The sequence below is a fragment of the Porcisia hertigi genome, chromosome 19 (assembly GCF_017918235.1).
Source record: "Porcisia hertigi strain C119 chromosome 19, whole genome shotgun sequence".
NCBI classification, from domain to species: Eukaryota; Euglenozoa; class Kinetoplastea; order Trypanosomatida; family Trypanosomatidae; genus Porcisia; species Porcisia hertigi.
The window spans coordinates 596196-621666 of record NC_090578.1 but is presented as its reverse complement, the minus strand read 5'-3'; the positions used below and the strand labels follow the sequence as shown (position 1 = coordinate 621666).

Sequence of the window (25471 nt, the reverse complement as noted above, 5' to 3'; positions counted from 1 at the left end):
AACCACCAACGCGGAGGAAACAAGAAAAAACAGCAATGTCGTCCAGGAAAACCAAAAAAGCGGTACAAACACGGAAGGGCTGAAAAGGCGCGGCACGGCTAACACCAAAGACTGCAGAAACCGCAGCGCCACTGAGAAAAAACCCGCCTCATACAGCAGTTGAACCACGAAGGGGGTAAAAGACAACAAACTCTTCGTCACCGCAAAGTACATCAACAGCACCATACACACGGATGTACAGCCCCTCCAGAACACCGCCGAATAGTCAACCCTCGCCCTTCTCGTTTGTGGAATGATTTGCCTCATTTTTTTGTGTGTACCTCTTTTTCCTTTCTTTGATTCTTTTTTCGGTTATTTTTTTCTTTTCTTTTGAGGAGGGGGGTGGGGGCTTTGTCTGTTGTCTGTTGTCCAACAGGGCGAGGGTGTCTGGAAGCGATGCAGGAATGGTGGGGAGTTGGACAGAGTTTTTTCTGCAAAACGTATGCTGTAGAAAAAAAACGGGTTCTGATCTATGCACGCTTCCCTCTGGATTCGATGGCCGGGGTGAAATGCGTGAAAGAGAGGAAAAAAACAACAAAAATGGGCGAGCGCACACAAATCCGCGTGATGCTCGAGCGCGACTGCAGCGCAACAAGTCCACACAACTCCACGACGACAGCCAGAAGGGAGAGGTTGGGGGGAAAGGGGGGCGGGAGACTGTCCGGTCGCTGCCGCACCACACCTACACCAGGTGCGCGCGCGTGCCTGCGTGTCTGTACGGATCCGCAAGAGACCGCGCGGCGACACCTAAGCGGTCGTGCCGACCAGGGGCGTCTGTGTGCACCGAATAAAAATCTGAAAAATGGGCGGGGGCACAACAACACAACACAACACAAATACGCGGGTACGTAAAAAACGAAATTGGGAGGGGGCGCGCCGGCGGAGGACAAAAAACAAAAAAAAAATCTGTGTCTGCGTATGTGCACGCCAAGGTACACGCACACACCAACAAAAAAGAACAAAACGCAGGTGAGGTCGGCGGCGCGGCTTTTCTCGGAGCTGTCCCTCTACGATCTGTGTGCTCCTGTCGCACGTGTGCTGCCGTGCCAAAGGGAGGAGGAGGGAGGAGGGAGGGGATGCTGGCGTTTTTCTCGTTTTTTCTGCACGGTTGATATTATATATAAATCACACAAATAATGAATATAAATAAATATAAAAGTGACGAGCAAATGTATAAAAATATATATAAAAAAACGAAGTGATATATAAATATAAATAAATATATAAAGCTCTGGGGGATACGGGCGATTGTATACCCAAACAGTCTATTTGAGGAAGTATAAACAGGCGGATCTGTTTTTTGTTGTTTGTTTATTTTTTTGGACCCCGGTAGTCGCGCTCTGCGGTGTCAACTGCAGCGGATGGAGAAGGGTGGGGGAGGGCAGGTGGCAGAGAGAGACGCGAGTGTGGGGGGAGAAGGGGAGGAGGGGAGGAGGAGGAGGGGAGGAGGAGGAGGGGAGGAGGAGATCTGAAAAAAAAGGAATCACAAGCCAGCACACAAATTCGGGAGATGCTCGATGGAAAATGCAGCACACACACACAAAACTCGCACGGAGCCCAGGAAGCAAACACAAACAACGAAAATGTGGTCTGTATGACGAAAGAGGAAGGAGAGGCGGCGTATGGCAGAGAAGGCTTGAGACTTCTATCCTCGAGTACACGTGTGCGGGCAGCGCGAGGCGGAGAGAGGGGGGAAGACAGGGACAGGGACAGGGAGAGGGAAGGAGAGAAAGGATGGAGAAGTACCGATGCGGAGGAATTGTATTTTATGCCTGCAGCCTGTAGCCGTGGGCGGGAACGGAGAGGAGTGCGGGGGCACATAGGGGCTACACAACGCCGGCTTGGGTGAGGCCTCGTCATGAACATTTTTTTCTTCGTCCCGAAGGAGCGCATATCCTGTTATGTTACCACTCTGTAATAAGGCCGTGCAAGCGGAGACGCACATACACACAGACCAACTCGCCGAAGGTGCACCACTTGCGAAGCCGGGCCGACATCACCGTTGACCCTCCTTCGTGTCCCCGATCTCTGTTGGGAGCAGACAAGGTTGAGGGGCATCGTCGCCTATACGCTGTTGACACGACGGGCTACTACCTACCCAGCGCATGCACACCCACACACGCCGCTGCCGAGAGGGTGTAGAAGGGAGACACACAATGCAGTAACGGGATGGAGAGGCTTTGGGTGATGAGAGAGAGGACGATTCAAATGTAAGCTGCTAGTGCACCGCAGACAAGGTGCGCCACCAACAACGGTGACGGATGTGCAGTTTGTAGGCACGACGACAGAGGAGACCGGGATGGCAGAAATGACGGCAGCGCGTGTGGTGTGTGTATGTGTGTGTGTGTGTGTGTGGGGGGGGGGGGGTCTGAGAGGAAGGGGGCGGCATGATGTTTACAGAAGAGCCGCAGAAAAAGAGTTGTTTAAAGTGGAGGAAGAACACAACAGAGATGACGATGGTGCGTATAAAACACTCCAGGGCGACGCAGCGCTCATGTTCCCGTGACGCAGAAACGAAGTCTCACAATACTCGCTACTAGCGAATAGTTGCGAGCGCTTCGACGTCGCATTTTCGCAATGCATATTACTCACCAGTGACGTATCCACAAGTCCAACGAGGACTAGAGAGTGGGAACAAAGCATAGACGATGTAGACACGACAGACTGTATCAGTCCATCGCCGCGTCGTTCCCTTTTCCCCTGTCTCTGCCACAACAGAGAACACCCCGCAACCCGCACCAGATCGAAATAGCGTTTTGGTAACACGGCAGTAGCGACACCCATCACAGACGACGATGGCTGTTCAGTTGATAAAAACAGCGTGTTTGGGTAGTGCAGCACTACAAAACGCTGTGTGGGTGGGGTATGGACGGGCGGGCGGGCGGGCGGGTGAGAAGGAAAGGAAGGGAAGGAAAAAGGAGCAGCGCGACACGGACACTTGTGTGTTGTGAGTACATTCATTCATTTTTAGGGAGAGAGTAGGGTTGGTACAAGTGGAAGAGAGCACGTATTGAGAGTGGGGGAGGGAGGGAAGCCAGTGTTCAAGTCTGTGGAAGTACAAAATAGTTGTGTTTATTCATGTTTAATTAGTTACGCAGGGGGCGTGACAAAAAAAAAAAGAAGTGGGGGCCTGGAGTCCTTCCAATGTGCGGGAGGAAGTGCCCGCATCAAGACGGCGGAGGAGAAACGTGAAGACAGAGAAATTAGCACAAGAGGAATCGGCCAGGCACTTTGGCTTTGAACGATGAAAAAAAAAAACGAGGGCACGCCTTCACAGTGGTTGCAAAGACATAAAAGAAGATGAGTAGATCAGAGCGTAGCTAAAGTGATGAAAAGTACGACTAAATGGTTTGGTGGGCGGTGAGGGGGGAGGGGAAAGGGGGGGGAGGGGGGGAGGGGGTACAAGAGTGAAGAATACAGAAAAACGAAAAAAAAGCAACGAAATGTAAAAGAGCGACGTACACCGACAGAAAGAGTACAAAAGAGATACAGAAGAAATACTTTAAAAAAAATACAAATTGAATAAAAACGGTGAGAAACTTGGGTGTGTGTTCCACACACACACACACACACACACACACACAGAGATAGAGAGAGGCAGCTGAATCTGATGTGGATCTCGTGCTGTGTGCAGTCACTGTTTTGGTGCTCTTCTTCAGGGCCCACCACGCGGCCGCCGCGCGTCTGTGGCTCGGAGGGCAGATACCTCGACTTGGTAGGGTGTAGCGTCGACGCGAAGCTCCTCCAACATTGGCGCAGCCAAGCGCAGCGGCGACACGCTCCGGACACTGGTTTTACTCAGATCCACCACCCTCAGCGCACGCGCAGACTGCAGGACCGAAATATCAGATAACCTCGTGCAGCCGCTCATACGGAGCTCCTCCAGGGTAGATACAGAGGAAAGCAATGAGGATATGCAGTGCACCGGCGTATTACTCAGATCCACCACCCTCAGCGCACGCGCAAACTGCAGGACCGAAATATCACATAACCTCGTGCAGCCGCTCATACGGAGCTCCTCCAGCCTTGGTGGGCAGCCACCCCATTCGGAAAGGCTGCAAACATTCGTGTCGGAGAGGTCGAGAAAACGCAGAGGCGGCGGGGCCCTGATGGTGTTCATGGGAGAGTAGTCCTCCAAGTGTCGACATCCGCGCAAACTCACGCTCTCCAAACCACTGTAATATCCAAGGGAACTGATGTCATGTACCGCCGTGAAAGAAAGATTAACGTGAGTGACTTCGGATAGGTGCGTCAGCGCTGTTACGTCCCTCAGTGCTGTACAGCCGCTGACGTCCACTTTTTTGAGAACACGGCAGAAGCGCAGACCGATCAGTGTCTCGATGCCCGTTCGAGATGCACGGAGCTCTCTGAGCTGCGTACATCGCATGAGGCTGTCAAGAGAACGCAGCCGGGAACACCCGCTCAGGTTCACGATCTCGAGCTCCCTGCATTGAGAAAGCGCATCAATACCGGCGATACTCGTGTTGCGGAGGTCCAGATACCTTAGCAGCTTGGTCCTCCGCAGGGGTTCAATGCAGTGCACCTGCTGGCACCCTCCCAGATCAATCACCTCAAGGTGGCGGCACTCACACAGTGAGTCCAAGCTGCTAAAGCGAGTGCATTGAGCACGAAACTCTGCCAAACGCAGCGGTGTGGCAGCACAAGATATCCTCTGGAAGGCAGGGCAGCCACAGATGCTCACACGGAGCAGCCCCGCATAGCCACCAGGTGACTCGTCAGTGTCTCGGAAGCTTGCTAGACCGCGGCATGTGTGGGGCCCTGTCAGGTGCGTCAACTGAGGGCAGTCACGAAACTGCAGGGACCTTAGACATCGACACTCCTCGATCTCCACAGTCTCAATCATGTCACAGCGCTCCACGGTGAGCCGCTGGAGCAGTCGCACACCACCAACTCCGCGAAGAGAAACGAGATCGGTGCACCCACTCAAGACAAGCACCTGAAGCTGAATGAAGTTCCTCAGGGGCTCAAAGCTGGTGAGCCCCGACCCCTCAACGCGCAGCGAGGACATAACCCTCTGATCGGGGACTGCATTAAGCGCGTTCAGTGACGTGCACACAACGCCAACTCCCCCCAGAGGCATCGTTGCAAAGTACTGCCATGCCTCCTGCAAGTGGACCATGAGAGAAGACCGATCGAGAAAAGTGTCCACCACGACATCGATGCAGCCGCTCGAGGATGCAGGAAAAGCGGCGCACAGAAGCGCAACAGATCTCTCCCTCAAGCCTGCCTCGACCGCGTCACGCACGCGCTCACTGTGTCCTGCGTCTGGTGCCCATAATCCTCTCCAGCCGCAGATAGGACAGGTGGTCGTACCCGAGACGCTCATGTTTAGGCAACACGTCTCACAGACATGATGACCGCACACGCCGCCAGCCATTGCCTGATAAAGGGGCTCACTGCAGATGTAACACAGAAAATCGCGGTGCATCGCCAAGTCGCCGGCAGAAAGGTCGCGTCCAGGGTTTTCGCTGATGATGGACGAGTACGTCAAAGAGACACGCGGTGCAGATGTGTCGTCGATAACGTCGTCGGTCGGTGTGCAAGTCTCGTCCGAGGAGGAGGAGGAGGAGGAGGGCTCATAGAGGACGTGGTAGAGGCGAACTGGTAGCGAGCGGCGACGCTGGTACGACATGGCTTGGAGAGGACAGTGGCAAAGGCTCAGAGATATGAGAATGGATGCGTTAAGACCAAGAGAGCGTTGAAGAAACAGTGTGGTGCACCTGGTTTAGACGAAACACAGACAAACGCAGAGATCAAGAAACGTGAGAAAAATTGCGCGAGAAAAAAAAAGAGGGGTCTAGAGAAGAGCGAAGCGATTGGAAGGGGGAAAAATGTGCATAAAGCGAGTGCTGCGCCCTCCCCTCCCCTCCGAGAGTCTGGGTGAAAGGCATAAGTGGGCGTCCATAAACACACACACACATAAAATCATGCCCCAACACACCACTTCAAGTATGACCAGAAGTGGTGGTGGAAGACAACATTTCGCAGGAGCGCAATACGCATCTGCGTCTCCATGTCTATATCCGGACTCAATGTAACCAGTCATTAGCAGAGCAGGACCGCCTCCCCCTCCCCCCCCCAACCATTCCTCCTTCTCCGCCTTCAACGCATCACTGAGCTCCCCGACTCGGAACAGGAGGACAAGCGGAGCAACCATCAGAGGAAAGGGTGAGAATAGAAGCACAAATGCACGCAATAATGAACAACACGCGTTGAAGATAGTGCAAAGAAGAAACCCATGCCACAAAAACGGACACGCACGGCACGGCAGCAGGCGTCACTTCAATTGTATCATGGGCCACCTTACATTATCCTTGAGTGTTGATCGTGCCAGCGCACAACGTCGCAGGCGCACATTGCCACTGCGACATTGCACGTAAACACGATGTCTATGCAGCGCCAGTGCACGTCGCATTCGAGCGTCGTCGTCGCCGTCATTACGACTATAAGCTGTGGAGGCCACAATCCCCCGTTCTAATGCCAAACGGTTTGGTCAGTTGTCGCCTCGGAGGGCTTCACCAACCACTAAAACTCCGCCAATCGCTTTGTGGCTGCATTCTTCTCACCCCTCGCAAAGGCCCAGAGAGATGCACGTTGCCTCCCCGCCACGGTATCCAGTTGAAGCGTGTGTGTGTGTGTGTGTGTGTGTGGGAGGGGGGTGTGACAGAGAGACGCGGAGAAACGTGAGGGGGACGGTAAGAAATGAAGGGCGAAAAGAAGCAAGGCGCTTGACGCCCCCTCCCCCTCTCTCCCCCTCCCCCTCCCTCTCTCTCCCTCTCTCTCTCTCTCTCTCTCCGTTACAAACACGTGTCGTTTTCTTCGTTCAGAGCCTTTAATGTGAAGCTCAGGTAAACAAAGCGCTGTACAGATACACCGGTAAGCAACAGAGCAACGCTGGAAGCACTAGAAAAGACTCGATCGGGTGCGACACAATCATCCCCACTCCCGCCAACGCCACCAAGAGGCACGCAACGCTTAGCGCTGTGAGGAAAGACACACGTCCACAGTCCAGACGGGGCGAAACAGCAGCAGCAAACAACAACCCGAGCACCCCACACTCGGCGGCGTAGTTGCGCCAGTCCACGGTATCGGCGTCTTCAAATGTGCGAGAAAAAATTGCGTTTCGAACCGTGAAGAATGGACTTAATTGCAGAACGTAGACCGCACCGTACAGCATACCAGGAAGGCACCTGTTTGCCCTTTTATTTTGTACATCTCCGGTGACGTCAGTGATCGCACTCTCGGCTCTCGACGCAACGCTGACGACGATGGCAGCAACGTCCTCATGTCGCGCGTGATTCTCCGCAAGCGGGTCTTGAGGAAACGGCATGAGAACGAGCAGTGCGAGCCACACCAGGGCACGCGTCGTGAGAGTTGCCCCGAGGGCTAAAAGCGTTCCTGCAAATACGAGTATCAGTAATGGCGCAAAAGTATATCGAAGCCACTGAGCCCGCCACTCCACTGGCAGAGGGTCGCTGCACATCAGCACACGCGCCAGCAGATGGATCGCTTGCACCACCCTCACCACTGCCACACCGACTAGGGTGCCCAGGACAACAGGCCCGATTGAGACAAAAATGAAAATGATAGTACCAAACACCAAGTATACTGGAGCAGCGACGCCAGCGGATGAGGCGTGCAGTTGCGGGTAGCAGGCCCAGGTCCACGGGGCGCGGGCCGCGTGCGACTCCCACCCGCCAAAGAGCCAAAGAAACGCAGTGGTCAGAGTTGTGTAGAAAAGTGTGCACGCGTAGAAGAAGCCCACGGCGATGATTGGAGAGAAATTCGGTGTATCAAGCCTGTGGACAACAATGTGGAGAAGGCGCCACGCCGCCTTTTTTCGTCGGCGCGTCATCTGTATCATTCTTCTCATGTGCGAGTGTAAGCCAGATAGAAGTAAGTAACTATATAGCGCAGCTGCCGCGCACGGCCATACATGCCGCTTCAACAGCACCCGACCCACGTACCCGAACAGTGAGACGGCAGGGGTCAACGGAATGTCAGCCGTGATATCGCCGCCGCGGGCACCTGCGGAGTCGCGCACCCTCTCCGCTACATCCCCCATGCCGTCGCGGCTACCCAGCGAGGAAGAAACAAGCCAGAGAGCAGCCAGCACCATCGTGCAAGGATCGTGCAACACTTCGTTGTGTGAAATGGAGTGTCCACAGACCGCGGGGTCGAGCGTGTTGTAAGAAGAAATAATATACGCGCTGCGCCACGCCGACGGATATGTCGTGGTGGAATCTATCATCAAGTCCATCTCGCCAGACGTGATAGAAATGAGACGAGTCTTGTCGCGACGACACGAGCGCCGTACGGAGCAGTCACCCACCGTGCACGAGCGAAGCAAATCGCTGCTGGTCAGCCTAAGGGAAAAACCATCAGCGGGAGAGGCACACGTATCGACAGATGGCTGCTGCTCAGCCACGGTGAGAGCGCAATAAACATCTGCCATAGGTGCATCCAGCAAGAGTGGCGGGAACAGCAGCGGCGAGTTAAAAGTGATGATGCCCGCCAACACCACAGTTGGGCTCAGCAACTGCGCTGCCATACGCGCGACAACCCCACCCATCGAGTGCGCAACAAGCCACACCTGAAGACGCACGTCCGCAGAAACGGCGCTCCGCTTTTCCTGCACAGTTGCTTCCACCACGTCCCCAATGTACTCGGCTTGCGTCGAGACCAGACGACCGCGGTGAACATTCGCTTGTTCAGAGAAATCAAAAGAAAAGGTGTCCGCCTGCACACCCAACACCTTACTGACGTACTGCGCTGCGCAGCTCCAGTAGAGGGCCTGGGTGGAGCTGCCGGCGTTTCCATGGATGAAGAAGAGAAGCAACGATGTGTTCTCCACCGCTGTAGGCAATGGCAATGAAAGTCCGTTGGGAGAGAACCAAGAGCAATCAATCTGCTTTAGACCGTAGAGGAGAGCTGCAGCCTTTGTACGAGGGCGCGCTGTGGTGAGGTTGAGTCGCCGTGGATCGAAAGCACTGTAGACCGACGAATCACGAAAGACCAGCCGAGTCGTTAAGTCGCCTGACAGTTGCCGAGATGCGGCTAGCCTGTGTGCAGTCTGAGCGATCGCATCGTAGTCTCTTGAAAGTGAGCGAGAGCGAGAGCGAGAGCGCACCTCCACCACATAAGAAGTTGTGGATAGAACAAGTACGAGGCACATACATACGCAGGCAAACTGTATTGCACCAAGGGGGTGGTAGAGCCTCCACAGGGTGCGGAACCCCTCCATTCTCTTCCAGGTACAACGAGATCTGCACGAGCACTTTGGCTCTACAGACGCAACCTTCTCTGCAGCACTAGAGAGAACAAAAAAATTTTTCAAAAAAAAAAACACACAAAATGGCGTGAGAGAGAGGATTGATGTCATCGAGTCAAAGACAGCGGGAAAGAAAAGTGCATCCAGAGCAAAGTGGTGGCAATCCTCATGCGAGCCGTCACACACACAGAGACGGACTGGCGGCGGCGGCGGGCAGGGGGAAAAAGGGGGGGGAGCTGGGGTCGTGAGGCTACGATGAGTGTAAAGGGGCACTCTCCCTCCCTCCCTCCCTCCCCCCATTCCTCTTCCCGCGTGTTACTCCTTTTCTCTCTTGCATTGCGTTCTTCTGCGAAGCAACAGTGTTGTCGGCAACGGCCACGAGAGTGTCGATCCTGGTGAGAATGTGGCGAATGGTGGTGATGACCCTGGACATCAAAACCGCAGATGGGCACACACACGCACAGAAAACAATTAGCGCAAGCTGTAACTGCATCGGTGCCCCCCTTGTTTTTTTTGTTTTTGGTAGTCCACGCAACGGCATCAGCGGCGGGCCAAGGGTGTCGCTGCCTCCTAACACTATGCACACGCACTGACAGCAGAAGCACGGCATACACGTGCGTTCATACGGTATCGCCTGCCCTCGGCTCGTGGGGGAGAGGTGAAAGACTCCCTCACACTCACAACTGTTCAAAGCACGTTTGATGTCTCCTCCTCCTCCTCCCTCCTTGCGCCTCTCTTCTCACCCTGTCATTGGCAAACCACTTGGCTACGCTACCCCAAGAAAGAAGCGTGGATCAGCACAGACAGGGGTGCTGGGAGGAGGAAGAGAGCTCAGCCACCAAAGGCGAACGCCCACCCCCACCCCCCACCCTTCACTTGCCTCATCTGCCAGAAAATGCGCGTATTGACATGAGCCTTTTCATTTCGGTGTTGCCAGCGCAGGTCTTACGCTACGCTCAAAAGATCACAAAACGTGTCAGGCCCACCCTCAAGTCTGAGGCAGTGAGTGAGTGTGAGTGAGGGAGCCACGGGGCTCAAGGTCATATAGGAGGCAACGATGTCAGCGCGTCATGGATGCGAGCGCACACACCGTGACGGAACGAGGATAGACCAGAGAAATAGGGAAAAGCGGGAGGAGACGAAGACAGGTGAAAGGGTGAAAGAGAGTGACGGCGCAGCCTCACCGCACACGCACCATGCGGAGAAAGGAAAAAGCCTTTTTCTGTACATGAGAGGCCGTCGGCCCCGCTCATGGGGGGGGGGGGGGGAACTCGCCTCCATCAACCCCCTCTTTTTTTGAACTACACGGCATTAATGTTGAAGTCATCTCCAGGGCAGTAGCGCTCCCCCTCCCTCCCTGCCCCCCAAAAAAAAGAAAATGCCCCCTCATCTGACGCCAGAAGAGAAACTCGCCTTGAAACTACAAAATCTGTCGCGACCGTGGCCGTAATCGCAGACAACGATGCGCCACAAAGAAATCTTCAGAGGGGTGATGCGAAGACGTCACCTTGTGATAAACACACGCACACACAAATAATCACCGTCATGTTGTTTTTCCGTTCCCAGTCATTGGCGGCGCGCATGAAGCAAAAAAGGGGGGAGAAATGTGGGAAGCAAAAGCAAAAATTGACCAAAGTCCGAGCGCGAGTGAGTGCCGTCCACAAAAAAACAAAAACCGAAGAAAAAAAAACTGTTCAGCAAACACGCACGATGCGTGGGTAAATGACGGCGCGAGAAGGAAGCGCTCGCATACACAAAACACAGCAAAAGAGAGAAGAATGTGATTTGCACAGAGGGGTTGAGGCAACCAGTGGGGTTGCCTCACGCTCGGACACGGCCCTAGGTGAAATATCCCACCCACTAAACCCGTCACCCACGCCCCCCCCCACCCCTCCCTTCTCTCCTCCTCCCCCCCAAATGGCTTCCCTACGGAGCTACCATCTCACGGTAGCTCCCGCAGCGGCGCTGTGAATACACTGACAATTGACGCGCGTCCTTGTAAGTTTCTGCGAACTCGTGCCTCCGTGCGCACTGACATCCTGCCCCCTTCGACTTCGTCTCCTTGACATATTTTCGCTTCGAGAAACAAAACAACCAAAAGCGCGCACACACACACACACATACGAAGAAAAAAAAGACATACATATTGTTGATGTACAGAGCAATACGCTAAAGCAAAGCAGTGTAAAACATTCCGCTGCCGCCCCCCCCCCCGTTCATATGCATTCTCGTCACCATTTTGTTCGTGGAGAGGCGGAAAGAGAGGGGAGGGGGGGGGGCACTAGCACAGAAAAGCACGCAAAGAACGCAGCTAATATCACACACACGCACACGCCAGTAGAGCGAGAGGGAGGAGGGGGGGGGGAAGAGAAAAGGAGATGTGGGTGGTGGAGGGGGAGGAGGATGTATTGACGTGCTGTGGGGGAAAAAAAATGTAAAAGAAAAGTGAAAAGCAAACAGAACAAACCAAAGCGAGCAGAACAGGCATCTGTGCGATGTGTGCCTGTGTGGGGCCCAGGAGGCAGGGGCAAGAGAGGGAGGTCTCCCTCTCTTGTCTTTTTTCCGTGTGTGGGCGCAATAGTTGGATGAAGCCGTGGTCATCTTCGGGACGCGAAGAAACAGGGATACATGAGCAGAAGAAGGGATGTCGAACTACACACCTCACCTACTGGAAAGAGATGGCGAAGCGCAGTACGCAAATGCAATACAAAGGGAGGGGAGGGGGGTGGTAATAAACCTCCGCCCCCTACCCTCTCCCCCCCCTCCGGCCCCCCCCCCCCCCCCCCCCGGAATTGCAGATACGATCACCCGTACGTGTTCTCGCCAGAGTACGTGACGTACAAAAACCCGTCCTCGTCCTTGTAACGATTGAAGAGATCGCTCATGAGGGTGCTGTTAGCCGGGACGCTATCCCCCACGAAGAGAAACAAAGCCTTCTCGGCCTCCATGGTCATACGACGGCGAATGCTCACGAGAAAGCCACCAACGGTCGCGTCCGGCGGCACCAAAAATTTGCTCTTGTCCAATTCGGGAACAGGGGAGTTTTCAGCCTTCTCACATATTACAAGAATGCGATCGGGAGCGCGCTCACGGACCTTCTCCGCATCGCGCAGGCGCGCCTCGAGCGTGTGCGCCTTCTTGAATGACCCCGCAACCCTGGAAGTCATGACGACGCACTTGTCCGAGAGAGAGAGAGAAAAAAAAAAAGAAGAATGGAGTACGTGCCGAACACAAATGAAAACGAAATCGAGAATGGAAAAAAAAAAGAGGTCGTATGCGCACGGTCACGCTCCTTTTTTGTTGTTGTTCTTGTTGTTCACCCCGCTGTGTTGAGAGAGATCGTCGCGCTAGTAGGCGCCGATACTGCAACGGCGACACGAAAGGAGTTACAGGGGTACCAAGAAAACGACGTGTGTGGTTGAGGTGATCTCCGGCTGTGCTTCTTTGGGGGGGGGAAATGACAAGGGAATAGAGGATACGGTGTGACGTAGAGAAAGAGGAAGAGGAGAAACACCAGAAGAAGAAGACTTGTCTACTTCTCTCAACTAGTGGATAGGGGGAGGGAGGGAGCGTTGCACGTGAATGCAAAGATGTACAGCCATCAGCCAGGCCCACTCGCTAAGACAGCCTCACCACTTGCACCGTTGCAAAGTGCCTCTCATGTCATCGTTTTCTGTCGCTCATTAGAATACACAAGTGTGCGACTGTGGAAAAAGAAAAAACGGCTGGTTCGCTGTCAGTGCGCACATCCCCCACATGGATGTTGGCTACTTCCAAAGGTCGGTGGAGACATCCTGGGCCGGTGGCCTCGATGGCGAGTCCTCCCACTGCACCTTTTGCGGGCCTACGGGACGGGGCTCGAAGTTCTGGTACGTCTCCACCTCTGCACCTTCATCGCCCAGGAGTGCCGCTTCATCTGCCGCCTCCAAGTCCGGAAGGCGCACACGTCGGAAGATAAAGTTGTGGATGAGCATGCGCAAGCTTGTGTGCACAACATCGGGGCTTAGTGTCACATATGAGGTGACCAAGTGGTAGCCAAGCCTCTCCGTGTGCTGCACGACTTGCTGCGTGATGGAAGTTGTGAGAATGTCCGCGGCACCATTCGCCACTTTGGTTGTCGCAAAGAAGGCCGCGCGCTCGCTGGTTTGGTAACACTGCCAGTATGTAGAGGACAGCTGCAGATTCAAGTCTCGGCGGATCATCTGTGTCAGCTTGCGGAGTTGGAATCCGTCGACACCGTAGGTGATAGTCATGGCGTGGCGCTTCACGCCTTGGTCGTGCTGCATGTGGTCGCACAGCTGCACTACACACACGTCGGGGAGTTCGACTAGATCACTTTTCAACCCCTGCGCAGAGCCGTCGGCAGTACACGCAGGGAAGGCATGCGGCATCAGGTCCCAAGTGTTGAGGTGGTGGACAATCTCCGCGCGCAGACCCTCATTATCCCTGGGAAGCTCAATGTGGTTGGTGCGCAGAAACCTGAGTACTCTGTCAAACACGTCAGGGTTGACATCCAAAAACACATCCTCGCTCTCTTTCGACAACGGTGGTGGTGGTGGCGGCGGCGGTTGGAGCGAAGTGGACGCTGAGGCCCCTACTGGTGCCAATCCCTCAAACATCTTGGCGAAAGATGTGTCAGGGAAGCGTAGTAGCGTGGACAGGCGAGTTTGGAAAAAACGGCCCCCGACGTTGACCGTGACGATTCGATTCATTTGATTTATATGTTTGTGGTTGACAAAGTCGGTCACAAAAAAACACGTCCCCCTAAAGCGCAGAGGGGGGAAGGGGGGGAGGGGCAGAGGGAGGGAGGGGCAGAGGGGGTACAAGAGTGAAGAAAAAGGGAAGACGAAATGTAAAGAAGCGGCGGAAGAGTAAAGAAGAACGACAGCCCTCAAGAAGCCGATGCGCACATTGGCGCCAAAGTGCACGGCAGCATCGCTGTCACACGAGACACACACACACACACACATACGCCAGGAGGCGCGGCGAGGCATGGTGAAGACAGGCACGCAAAGCTTCTCCCGATTGACGAGCGCGTGATGTGCAGAGCTCTGGAGACCAGCTGCGCATATAGGGGAAAAAGATGTGCCACAATTCACTGCCGCCACGTCTCTTCGGTGTCTGTTCAACGTGTCACGGGTAAGAACATCGTTCATCCCAGCAAACCCACACGTGCTCATACCCACCCCCACCCCACCCCCAGCCATCCTACTCCATCCGCATCAGGGACACATCCAGCTGTGCTCCAGCAGCTCCGCGGCAGAAGGGCGACCTGTCGGCTCCCAACTCAAGCACAGCCCCAGAAAATCCAGCGCCTCTTTGGAGCACCGTGACAATGGAGACTGCAGCAGAAGTTGAGACGCTGGTAGGGCCTTTGCTTTCGACATGAGGTCCAAGAAGACCCAGTAGTTTTCTGAGTAACCGGCCTCCGTCCCTAGAGCGCACCACGGATGCGCCACGTCCCACGTCAGCATGTTGTAGCAAACGATGCCGAACGCCCACACGTCGTCATGAGAAGCGAGCGGCAATGCGCTGTCTACCAATCTCTCCGGAGACATGAAGAGGTACGACCCGAGGCACCCGTTGGGCACCGCACCCATCGGCCTCAAGCTCTCCAAGTCCGCCAGCACAACGTCGTCGCAAATCGGCGATGAAGTCAAGATATTAGCGAGACTAACGTCGGCGTGCACGTACATGGAGACGCGGTGCAGCTGATCAAGTGCAAGGAGAACACGGCGTAATACATTTTTGCAGCGCTCCTCTGTGAAGGGACTAATGGAGGGAGCGAGCAGCAGGTCCCGCAATGAAGGGCCACAACTACTCAGAAGCCATTGATAATGACGTGGGGAGTCGACATGGAGGGCCAGGTACTCCACCAAATACTGCGCTCTGCCATTGCTACACGCATCCTCACGCACCCGACAAATTCGGTCCGCAATACTGTGCACGTCCTCCGTTACACAGTCCTCAGCCCACAAGTGGACCTCTTTAAGCACCACGACGCGCTGGTGCGGCGTCCACCAAACGCGACGGATTCGACTGGGGCGTGGGCCTGCGACTCTGTTTCTGGTAAAGCACGATACATCACCGCTGTGATGCTTCTCCTCAAGGTCGCAGACATCGTCCAACGAAAAGAAAAGCAAGCCACTCATGCCAACTGTGTGTTAGCACACTCGAAGACACACGCACAGCACTGAAGCGAAGAAGTTACAGTAAAATATACTGAAGAAAAATCGTGCGCACGTGAGAAAAGGCCACGGCGAACTGAAAAAGGGGGGACGACGTCGCCACACCGGTGGGCCTCCCCCTCCCTTTTTTTTCTGGATGCCAGCACAAGAAGCGACGTAAACACAGGGAAAGGGAACGACAGAAAGAGCGAGAGAGTCACACACGATGAGATGGAAAGGCGGGGGAGTGCTGAATGAAGCAAACCGAATCCGGTAAGGGGTGCGTAAGAGTGGTGGTTAGAGATGGCAGCCGTAGCCGCAGTCTGTCGGGCACACATGTGGGACTAGCACCGAGGCTGGCACAGCAAGAAGGGGGGGGTGAACAACAATGCGTGCCGCCTCCACACATCTGCACACTAGATCGATGTGCTGAGTTGCAGAGGTGCACTTCGACATTTTGGCACTTTACCTTAGTCACTCTTCCCTTGTTCATACCCCTGTACAGCAATGATTAGAGAGAGGGAGAGAGAGGGGGGGAAGAGGGGGGAGGCGTGACGTCGCTGTAAATTGTTAATCCACCCCCCCCGTCATGAACCCCTGCATTTTGACGCACACTGCCCATTATCCGCACTGCCTTTGGTTCCTCCGCCCCCTCCAACTCTTCACTCAGCCCTCAATTATCGTCCAGCAGCGACAAGGATCGCTTTAGTATTTCAAACATAGGGCCTATGTGCGCGTGTATATATATAAATATATATGTGTGTGTGTATATGAAGGCGTGTCAACACACACACATATACACATTACACCATAGAGAAGTGTAGAGGTGGGCTCATACTGCGTTTCGATGACCGGCGTCTTAGCTTTGGGTGTGTGCTCGCCCCTCCACAGCAAGTCGATACATGGAGCTACCTCTTCACCTTCGGCTGCGCGGTGGGGTTGTAAGCCGCGACTACATCCTCCACAGTGGCGAGCGTCGGCCGGTTCGGGGCATTTTCCTTGATGAGCGCCGCGAGTCGTCGGAGGAGCTCCTGCTTGGACTCAATGTTGGCCACCACAGCGTTGCGCGTCTGTGTATCAAAGTCGCTCTTTTTGATGTAGTGCTCGTCCACGGGCGTTTTGATAGCGACCTTTATGCAGCCGCGCGGCACCGTTGGAAATTTGGGGGTGCTCTGGCTGCGTGGGTACGAGCGAGCCTGGTCGACGAGGACATCTTTGTAGCCTAGAACCCTAAGTGCGAGAAGGATCTCCTCCATCGTTGGGTGCTCGACTCCCTGCGACTTGGTTACACGACGACCTTCGCTAGGTGTCAGGTAGGAGTCGATGTACTGTGGATAGATGGTCTGGTACGCTTTCTTGTCATACAAGCGCGGCGCTGTCTGGGCGACCCCAGGAGATGGCTGCTGCATGGCTACTACAGAAAGTGCAAACTACGAGAGAGAGAGAGGGGGGAGGGGGGGGAGGGGGGTGAAGATCGACGGGAACGGAGGCGATGAAGAGCGGCGTTCGGTAGAGGCAAAAGAAGAGAGAGGGGGGAAGGCCCCGCGTACGCCACCTCTAGGGAGAAGTTATAGTGACAGCGTTCGGCCACTCGACCCTTTGCGGGGCAGAACACACTTTCTCAGCCGCCCAAGAAAGTAGGCTAGCAAAGTCTGCCCCCGGGTGCATTGTAAAACTCAGCTGCACACTCACTAACCCTAACCCCCTACCCCTACCCCTACACACACTCTCACAAAAAAAAAAAGAAAGGAGGAACACATCCATGACTATCGGAATGGGGGGGGGGCGGGGAGGGGGGGGGGGGGGCGCACAACAGAAGTGCGTTGTGACTCATATTTCTTCCATGTCGTGCGTCCAAATATACACCCAGGTGCACACACTAAAAAGTGGTCGCTCAACATCCTTAAATGCACCGCGATGAGCTCGACTCATGCCGCAAGTGTCAGCGCCCCCTCCCATGTGGCGGGAAAAAGGAAGATCAGCAAAACGTATGGGGGCAAGAGCCCCCCCCCCTCTCTCCCTCCTCACCTGACGCCAGAGTTGCACTGCTTTTTCAGCACTGATGAGGAGAAAAAAAGACACACACAGAGAGAGCGAAGAGGGTTCCATGGAAGAAGGACCGCCAGGATTGCGCAGTGGTCTACGTGTGGGATTGTTGCGCCCCACCCCACCCCTCCTCTCTCTCTCTGGTTTACGCCGCAGATAAGGTGGCGAGCATCGACTCTCTCGAGGTTTGGCGTTGCAGAGCCGCGGTTTCAGATGTGTCGACAAAACGGCGAAGCGCCGCACGAGTCTGCTCCGAAACGATTGAGCTGGCTCCAGGGCGCGGCCCCACGATAGCCTCGATGTCCTCGCGCAGCAGCTCCTTCTTCTCGAAGAGCGAGACTGCCAGCTTCCGCAGCATGGCATCGTGTGACCGCAAGAGCGCCCTCACGTGATCAGACGCGGCAGCGACAAGCCGTGACGCCTCTTCCTCGGCCATCCTTTGTGCCTCTTCCGAGCACTCCTGGTGGATGCGGCCCTCACTAAGTCGCTGCGGCTTGTACGAGAGGAGACCGACCTGACGCGACATGCCAAACGCGAGGAACTCACGAATGACCGTCTGGGTCGCACGCTGATAGTCATCCTGTGCACCGGTGGTGAGCGACTCGTACTGCGTCATCTCCGCCAGCCGACCGCCTAGCATCACACAAACGTCCGTGAAGAGAGAGAACTCAGTTGCGATGTCCAACGCCTCACGGCCGACCTGTTGAGTAAACCCACCGGCTTGACCACGCGGTGTGATGGACACCTTCACCACGTCTGGCTGCTCTGGTAGAAGCCATGCCACGAGCGTGTGCCCACTCTCGTGTAGTGCCACTCTTCTCGCAGCATCGTTGCTCATACGAGTGCGGTGCCTCTTGCCGATGAGAACGTCGTCAATGGCAGGGAAGAGATCCACGGCGGTGACAGCGGCTTTGTCCTTGACAGCTGCGCTGAGCGCACCCTCGTTGACGATGGCTGCGATGGTGGCTGGTGACACGCCAGGAGTGAGTTCGGCCAGCCTGTTTGAGAGTGTCAAGGCATCTTCGCAGGTGACTCGACTAAGGTAGTGACTAAAGAGGTCCTGGCGAGCCTGCTTATCTGGCATCGGGACCTCCACCTTGCGATCAAAACGACCCTCGCGCAACAGCGCTTTGTCCAGGCTCTCCATGAAGTTCGTAGCTGCGAACACGACAACCGCCTCGTTCGACTGCAACCCGTCCAACTCAGCCAGCAGCTGATTGATGGTGCGATTCTCCTCGCTGCTAAGACCCATCGCACCGTTGCCGCTGCTGCGTGAGCCGACAGCGTCAATCTCATCGATGAAGATGACAGAAGGAGCATCTTTCTTGGCCGCAGCGAACAGCTCGCGTACTCGCTTTGGTCCAGAGCCAGCGTACACTTCAATGAAGTCAGAGCCACTGCAACTGTAGAAGGGAACACCGGCCTCACCAGCCACTGCCTTTGCCAGCAACGTCTTTCCAGTACCAGGCTCCCCTGTGAGGATACAGCCTTTCGGCAGGCGGCCGCCAAGCCGCGTGAAGACTTGCGGTGTCTTGAGAAAGTTGACGTACTGCTGAACCTCCGCTAGGGCCTCTGGTACACCGATAACGTCGCTAAACTTGGTATCCTTCACGGAAACCTTGAAATTCTTGTCACCCAATGGGTTCATGGCCTGCCGCATCGCCTTCTGCATCTCGCCCAAGAAAGTGCCCTCCTTCGCCGCGGCGCCGGATGCGGCCTCCGTGGCGAGGCGCGTGCGTCGACGCATTGCCAATGCGATGATGAGTGCCACCGGAAGTGCCAAAACAACGGCGCTGCCAATGGCCTGGCCTACGGTCGGGTCGTGGTTCACCACCTTTCGGCGCTTCTGCGCATCGAAGAAGCCGCGGAAGTATGACGGGGGCCTCTTCGCCGCCGCCGCCGCCTGGCTGTTCTCGGAGGCCTCTCGTTGCAACGGATCCATTCCTGTGAGGAGAGAGACGAGGAAACTCGTGCGGTTGTGCCCAAGTGCAGCTCAGCCAACGTCGAACTGCGTAGCCAGCCTGAGACGCTCAAAGACAGGGGGGGGGGGAGAAATAGCGGTACAGAGAGCGAGCGAACAGCTGTAGCTGCTGATGTGCGCGACAACGACTGTTAACACGCACACACACACACAGTTTGAAGCTGAGGACCTCGTGAAGAAACGCAAATATATAAAACCTTCGAGAGGGAAGACGAGGTGTGACTCTGCCCTGGAGCCGCAGCTGCTTCGCCGATGCAACTGTGGCCCGGATGGAGGAGCTGTGTGTGAAGTTGAATACGCGTGCAGGGCGGTGACAAAATGTGAAGAGGGGAAAAAAGTGTGTCGCACAGCACCGCAATTGATGCGATGACGTGGTTTGAGAACCAGAAAGAGACGCAATAGAAGACGCACGTAATACAGCGCGTAAAGAGCGAAGATGAGGGGCGAGCGGGAGGGGCGAGCGGGAGGGGAGCGCGGGAGGGGAGCGCGGGAGGGGAGCTAAAAAGCACACACACACACAAATGGCATCCGATCTGTGGGCGTGAGGAGAGATGTACCCCCACCCCCCCCCACCCCTCCTCCGTCTTTCCCCACAAACAACAAGCTTCGGTTGGAGCAGTGCGAAGACGAATACACATACACACATACACACACACACACGACCCGCGTCCACCTCCTCCCCCTCTCTACCACCACCACCACCCCAACGCACACAAACAGTCCACAGTCCCAATGAAAAGAGACGGACGCTATAATGGAGCGCGCAACTGCAAGTGGGAGGAAGGGGGAAAGGGGGGGGGGCAATGATGCCCCTGTTCATCGGGTTTCATTTCTGTTTGTTGGAGTGAAAAAGAGCGGCATGTAAAGCAGAAGAGGAAAGTAACACACACATTTGCACACACACACACACACATACACCTCGGGAGCTGCGGTGTGGCCAGCAGCGCACTACACAACGCACGATCGAGGGGAAGAGGGGGAAGTGGGGGAAGAGCAGAAGTACAAAAGGGTGGAAACCCAAAAGGGAAAGTGTACGCAGGAGGCAACAACGAAGCGTAAAAGTTTCTCCGCGCATACATGAGTGGATGGACTGCCATGGCAGTCGCGGCTCACATACTGGAGGCCTTTTGTATCCTCATGGTGGCAGAATGTGTCGCTGGAGGGGTATACCAGGCTGTCCTGGATGTGAGTTTGACACCCTGATCTGTATGGAGCGAAGCCCCGTTCACAAGGCTACACAAACGTGTAAGCACCGCCGCCGCCACAGGGCGAGAGGAGGGGGGAATCTGCCGCCATCCAAGCGCTACGCGCAGCGATTGGCACAGCAAGTGAGACGGCAAAACAAAAAATGGTGCCGCCTCACAGGAGAAGGCGGACTGGTCCACAGACTCATCCCGCCCGCCATCTTGCTGTGGACGGGTAGCGGATCCAACGGTGTTCATGCCATCACGAGAAATACAATCAGCCTCGTCAGACGCTGCCGCTGAGCACGGGACCCCATCTGGATAAGAAACAACCACCCAGCACTTTGGTGCAGATGTATTACTCTGCTGACCAAAAGAATCCATCAGGGACGACAAGCCCCTCACAGTGAAGGGCATCAAGCCACGTGCGTGGCGATGGGCAGCCGCTGCGCATTGAGCAGGGGGCACCTCTTCCGGGGGCAGCAAAGACCAATCTGCATCAGTTGCTGCGACCACACGAGGCGCTGCCGAAGAGAAGGGAGGTGCCACTCGACGAAAGAGGGGGAAGCGGCCGGAGACAGCCTGTACGCAGCAGCGTGGCAGCCCACGTAGCAAGCACACCGCCTCACGCGCCATGAAGGTGTCCGAGAAAGAGCAAACATTGCTGCCCCCGTAATCACACTCGCCGATGGATACAAAATGGCCGTGGCGCAGAACGAGATCCTGTAGTGGGTGTGGAAGCTGTACCTGCCATGGCACCATAGTGAGGAGGAGAGGGACTACGTTCCAGAGTACCTCTGCACCGTCCTCAGCATGGTAGGCCACGTCACTCTCTCGGCTACGCAGAACACCAACGCCCCACCACGTCTGCCGATGTGCCAGCATGCTGTCCGTGCGCTGTTCATTGGACTTCTCCAAGAGGAGCAACGAGAGAGCCTCGAGTGGGGAGCAGGCGGCAGCGTCTCCTTCAAACTTCACACACTCCAGTGAGTCCACAGCGATAACTCCATCACAGCCCCTCATCCCCTCTGCCAACTGGCGTTCGCAGTCACGAATGAGAGGCATCGAGTCCGCGCACAGCCTTTTCGTCTCACGGCCCCGAGCTTTCACGCTGCGCGCACGCTTCATAGCTGACGTCCTCTTGTTGCCAATTGCAGGAAGTGCAAGAGCAGCGCGCAACAGTCAATGCGAGCACACTACACACCGCGCAGCATATCTATAGCGCTTAGAAGGTAGGCGTGTGGATGCCTAGTGCTGGTTGGAGGGGGGGGGTTGGCAAAACACTCCAGTGCGCACCGACGGTCTGCACCCTCGCGCCACTGATGAGGGGAAGGGAGTGGGAGTGGGAGTGGGAGTGGGAGGGTCACATCTGGAAAAAAGAAAGGTGCGGTAAACAGGGGAAGTATAGAGTCCACATCTCCCTATGGGGTGTTGCATGAGCGTGACTAGACGGAAAAGGGAGTGCCGTACAGCGGGGGAGGAAGAGGGGGGGAGGGAGGGAGGGAGGGAGGGGCGATTCCCTGGGAAAGGAATAAAGAATACGTTGAACACGCACCGCGGTGAAAAAGACGCTGTCAAGGCAGAGCAGCGCACAAACGTGCAAAACCCGTGTAAGCCCATGGCATCTGCCTGTGCGCCTGTATATTATGAAGAGACGCGAGGGAAGCTCCATTGCCCCTCCCTCCAAAAAAAAAAAAACGCTCAGAACCCCGCAAGAAGCAGCTATACGGATCTTCTGTCAGCACCCCCACGAACGCCGAGTATGCCAATCTCTCCCAAGCAACTGGAAAACAATCGGGCATCGCAATGCCAAAAAAAAGACACGGATTCAACAACGTAATAGAAAAGCGCTAGACCGCTTTATCCCCTCTTCGAAGACCATGGAAATGACCGCGAGTGCACACAAGAGGGACGCGACGGGGGGGAGGGGGAGGGGGGAGAGACACACACACACACACACACACACACACACAGACACACAGGCGGGGTAAGGGGAGTGGATGAGCAAAAACACCACACAGAGAAGAGACGCAGAAGAAAAAAAAACTTCTCATGACACGAATCCCACGCACACGCTAATTAGTACGCGCGGGCGCATGTGACGCAACATCAAGACCGAAAGAAAGAGAGAAGCAGAACACACTATTGTACAACTCAGTAACACACCAACCCCCTGCCCTCCCCTCCCCTCATCACAGACGGCTGCACAGATCCTCCAGTGTCGAACTGAAATACAGAAGCCTCTCCAGCTCTGCGTACACCTTGTCGAGCAGCTGATTGAACTCCATGATGTTGCGCGTCGAGCGCATCCATCGATAGTGCAGCAAGCGCATGGTGAAGCAGTATACCTCGCACAGCCGCTGAACTGAAACATCCGAGTTCGAGTCGAAGATGAAGCGGCACAACTGCACACGTGCCTCACACGCGGAATATGTGGAGAGAATCGAAGCGCTGAACTGGTTGAAAGAAAAGTTAATGCCAAGCAGCGTTGAAAGACGCAGCGTTACGTTCAACCCTGCGGCAGCAGCCAAAAAGTCGTGGGTCAAGATTTCGCTCCACTGCTGGGGGTACCGTTCCACGAGGTATACGAGCTGCACAAGACCAAAGATACCTGCCCCGCGGAAGTCTGTTGACGGGTCAGGGCCTTGGAAGCCCATTGCCTTCCATCGATCACTCACCGAGTGCGTTTCCGCCGAGAAGGCCAATGCGTCCGGCGCGAACATCACCCGGTTATGGCCATTCCACAGGCGACCCAGTAACTCCACATCACACTCTCTCTCTGCGGAATACGGATACCCGTACCGTTCACGGATTCGACTCAGCATGACTTCATAGTGTGGTGGGAGTGAAGGCGCTAAGCAGCGAATTAGCCCTCTGGGCATTACACGCATTGCCTTTAGCCATATGAGCTGTGACCAATAGCAGAGAGAGTTGTTCGTCTCCTCCAACTGATCCGCGCGTCGTTGAACCAAGTTGGTTTCTACGCCCGCGGTAGCTGTGTCGGCAGCTTGGTGACTGTCTCCTCGGACGTCCATTGCGCTGTTCTGCTGCGCCGAGCAGACGCTATCCGAGATATCGACGGGTGCAGGAGTGTGCAGTGAAAAAGTGGATTGAGCCGCAGAGACCGGCGCACCTTTGCGCTGACGCATCGTGAAGCTAAAATACCTAAAAAAGGAAAAGCGGAGGAGAACTGGTGAAATTGGAAGGAAGGAGGAGGAGGGTGGGGGAAGGGCAGGGGGGGAGGGGGCACACCGGCAAAAAAAAGTCGTGTTGTGTGTGGGTGTGTGGGTGAGCAGTGACAGCGCATATATGTTCCTCACTTTTTCTCCACCATGTGCTCGACCTTCTTGTCAATTGCCGACTAGAGCGTGCTCTGACCGTTGGTCAGAGGTAGTGGGTAGCACATCCTCAAGTGTGGCACGCATACCAAACGCACGGACCGTCACACGATACGACGTAAGAGAGAAAGAGGAGCGGGGGTCCGTGGATTTTCACTGGTAAAGGGGAGGAGGGGGGGGGGTAAAAAAAACACGGCAGAGAAAAAAAAAGAACGTGAGTACACCCCTCCCTCCCTCCCTCCCGCCCGCCCACCCCGACAAAAACACACGCCCAGTAAAAAAATTAGAGAGACGCACACATGCTCGATGCGGATGCGGAAAGCACGGACCCCACGATCTGCCGAGAGTCGGGGGGAGGGGGGGGGGAAGGGGGGGTCAAGTGGATGAGCCGTGTCAGTCAGAATGATGCATCCGCAAAGATCGTATAAAGCCCTTCGAGGTACCGTCCGTTTTTTGTGCAACATGTCTGGCAAACACTCACGCACCTCACACGAGGGTGTCATTAATGCAAATGTGCGACTACTTGTCGATTTGATTGGAGATGAAAAAAATATGTCGATATCCGAAAAAGGGGGGGGATATCTGGGAATCCAAATCTAAAAACGTACGCACTTATACACACACACACACACGCACGGTCACATATACAGGTAAAAACACAAATCCCCACACCATCAGTTCAAGCTCCATCCATTTCAGTAAGAGTGTGGTGTGTGTGTCAAATCGCTCCCTGCCTTTAAAGGGATACAACAACAGCGCCTCCCTTCCCCCCCCCCTCCCCCTTTCGCTTGTGTTAAACGCAGAAGAGACGACGGCGTCACTCTGTGGGAATCCCGAAAAAAGACACACCTGAAGCGCAGCAATGAGCCTCGACAACACCTGCGTGTTGACGGGCGTGCCTGTTGTGCTTGAGTTCTCTCCTGCCCCCCCCCTCTCCCCCTCCTCTTCCATATCCACCTCCCCCGCATGTATTTTTTTTTGGGGGGACGCGGCTGGGTAGATGACCTCAAGAGCACAAAAAAAAATCGAAAGAGTGAGAAGGAACACGCCACTCAAAAACATACAAACAAAACACACAGACAGATAAAAGAGACGGAGAGCGGGAGCCGGGGTGAGGCGCCCCTCTCCGCTACAGTGCAGGGGAAGATAAATTGTGATCATGCCGGAGAGGGGAGCCGGGCGACGGTGCGCGAGGTGTTCTGTCTTCTTTTATATATATATGGGATTTAGATCGATTACAACGTTACGTTTGAATTCATGTCCTAACTAAATAAAGTCTGTCGTGCAACGATGATGCAGGGGCAGCCCAGAGAAAAGCCGGGGTAGAAAATAAATAACAAAACAGATGACACACACACACAGACAGACACACACGTGCGCGCGCAGGCTAAAAGTGTGTGCGGGGGAGTTCATTCCCCCCACCC

The 25471-nt window shown here is 55.2% G+C and overlaps 9 protein-coding genes across 9 annotated transcripts; all 9 read right to left on the bottom strand.

Annotated features, from left to right (window-relative positions):
• Positions 1-3380: 3380 nt before the first annotated feature.
• On the bottom strand, positions 3381-5692 carry JKF63_05869 (uncharacterized protein; the record flags this gene model as incomplete). The annotated part of the gene is made up of 2 exons (XM_067901823.1): positions 3381-3827; positions 3965-5692. 2 exons carry the CDS (start codon positions 5690-5692, stop codon positions 3381-3383), a joined length of 2175 nt encoding a protein of 724 aa, XP_067757849.1.
• A 1212-nt stretch (positions 5693-6904) lies between these two features.
• On the bottom strand, positions 6905-9304 carry JKF63_05868 (uncharacterized protein; the record flags this gene model as incomplete). Its single annotated transcript, XM_067901822.1, has 1 exon — positions 6905-9304. The coding sequence occupies one exon, from the start codon at positions 9302-9304 to the stop codon at positions 6905-6907; it is 2400 nt and encodes a 799-aa protein (XP_067757848.1).
• A 2831-nt stretch (positions 9305-12135) lies between these two features.
• On the bottom strand, positions 12136-12498 carry JKF63_05867 (uncharacterized protein; the record flags this gene model as incomplete). Its single annotated transcript, XM_067901821.1, has 1 exon — positions 12136-12498. The coding sequence occupies one exon, from the start codon at positions 12496-12498 to the stop codon at positions 12136-12138; it is 363 nt and encodes a 120-aa protein (XP_067757847.1).
• Positions 12499-13098: 600 nt separating this feature from the next.
• JKF63_05866 (uncharacterized protein) lies at positions 13099-14043 on the bottom strand (the record flags this gene model as incomplete). Its single annotated transcript, XM_067901820.1, has 1 exon — positions 13099-14043. The coding sequence occupies one exon, from the start codon at positions 14041-14043 to the stop codon at positions 13099-13101; it is 945 nt and encodes a 314-aa protein (XP_067757846.1).
• A 510-nt stretch (positions 14044-14553) lies between these two features.
• Positions 14554-15483, bottom strand: JKF63_05865 (uncharacterized protein; the record flags this gene model as incomplete). The annotated part of the gene is made up of 1 exon (XM_067901819.1): positions 14554-15483. The coding sequence occupies one exon, from the start codon at positions 15481-15483 to the stop codon at positions 14554-14556; it is 930 nt and encodes a 309-aa protein (XP_067757845.1).
• Positions 15484-16406: 923 nt separating this feature from the next.
• Positions 16407-16907, bottom strand: JKF63_05864 (uncharacterized protein; the record flags this gene model as incomplete). Its single annotated transcript, XM_067901818.1, has 1 exon — positions 16407-16907. The coding sequence occupies one exon, from the start codon at positions 16905-16907 to the stop codon at positions 16407-16409; it is 501 nt and encodes a 166-aa protein (XP_067757844.1).
• A 782-nt stretch (positions 16908-17689) lies between these two features.
• On the bottom strand, positions 17690-19486 carry JKF63_05863 (uncharacterized protein; the record flags this gene model as incomplete). Its single annotated transcript, XM_067901817.1, has 1 exon — positions 17690-19486. One exon carries the CDS (start codon positions 19484-19486, stop codon positions 17690-17692), a length of 1797 nt encoding a protein of 598 aa, XP_067757843.1.
• Positions 19487-20634: 1148 nt separating this feature from the next.
• JKF63_05862 (uncharacterized protein) lies at positions 20635-21837 on the bottom strand (the record flags this gene model as incomplete). The annotated part of the gene is made up of 1 exon (XM_067901816.1): positions 20635-21837. The coding sequence occupies one exon, from the start codon at positions 21835-21837 to the stop codon at positions 20635-20637; it is 1203 nt and encodes a 400-aa protein (XP_067757842.1).
• Positions 21838-22901: 1064 nt separating this feature from the next.
• Positions 22902-23858, bottom strand: JKF63_05861 (uncharacterized protein; the record flags this gene model as incomplete). The annotated part of the gene is made up of 1 exon (XM_067901815.1): positions 22902-23858. The coding sequence occupies one exon, from the start codon at positions 23856-23858 to the stop codon at positions 22902-22904; it is 957 nt and encodes a 318-aa protein (XP_067757841.1).
• Positions 23859-25471: the final 1613 nt, after the last annotated feature.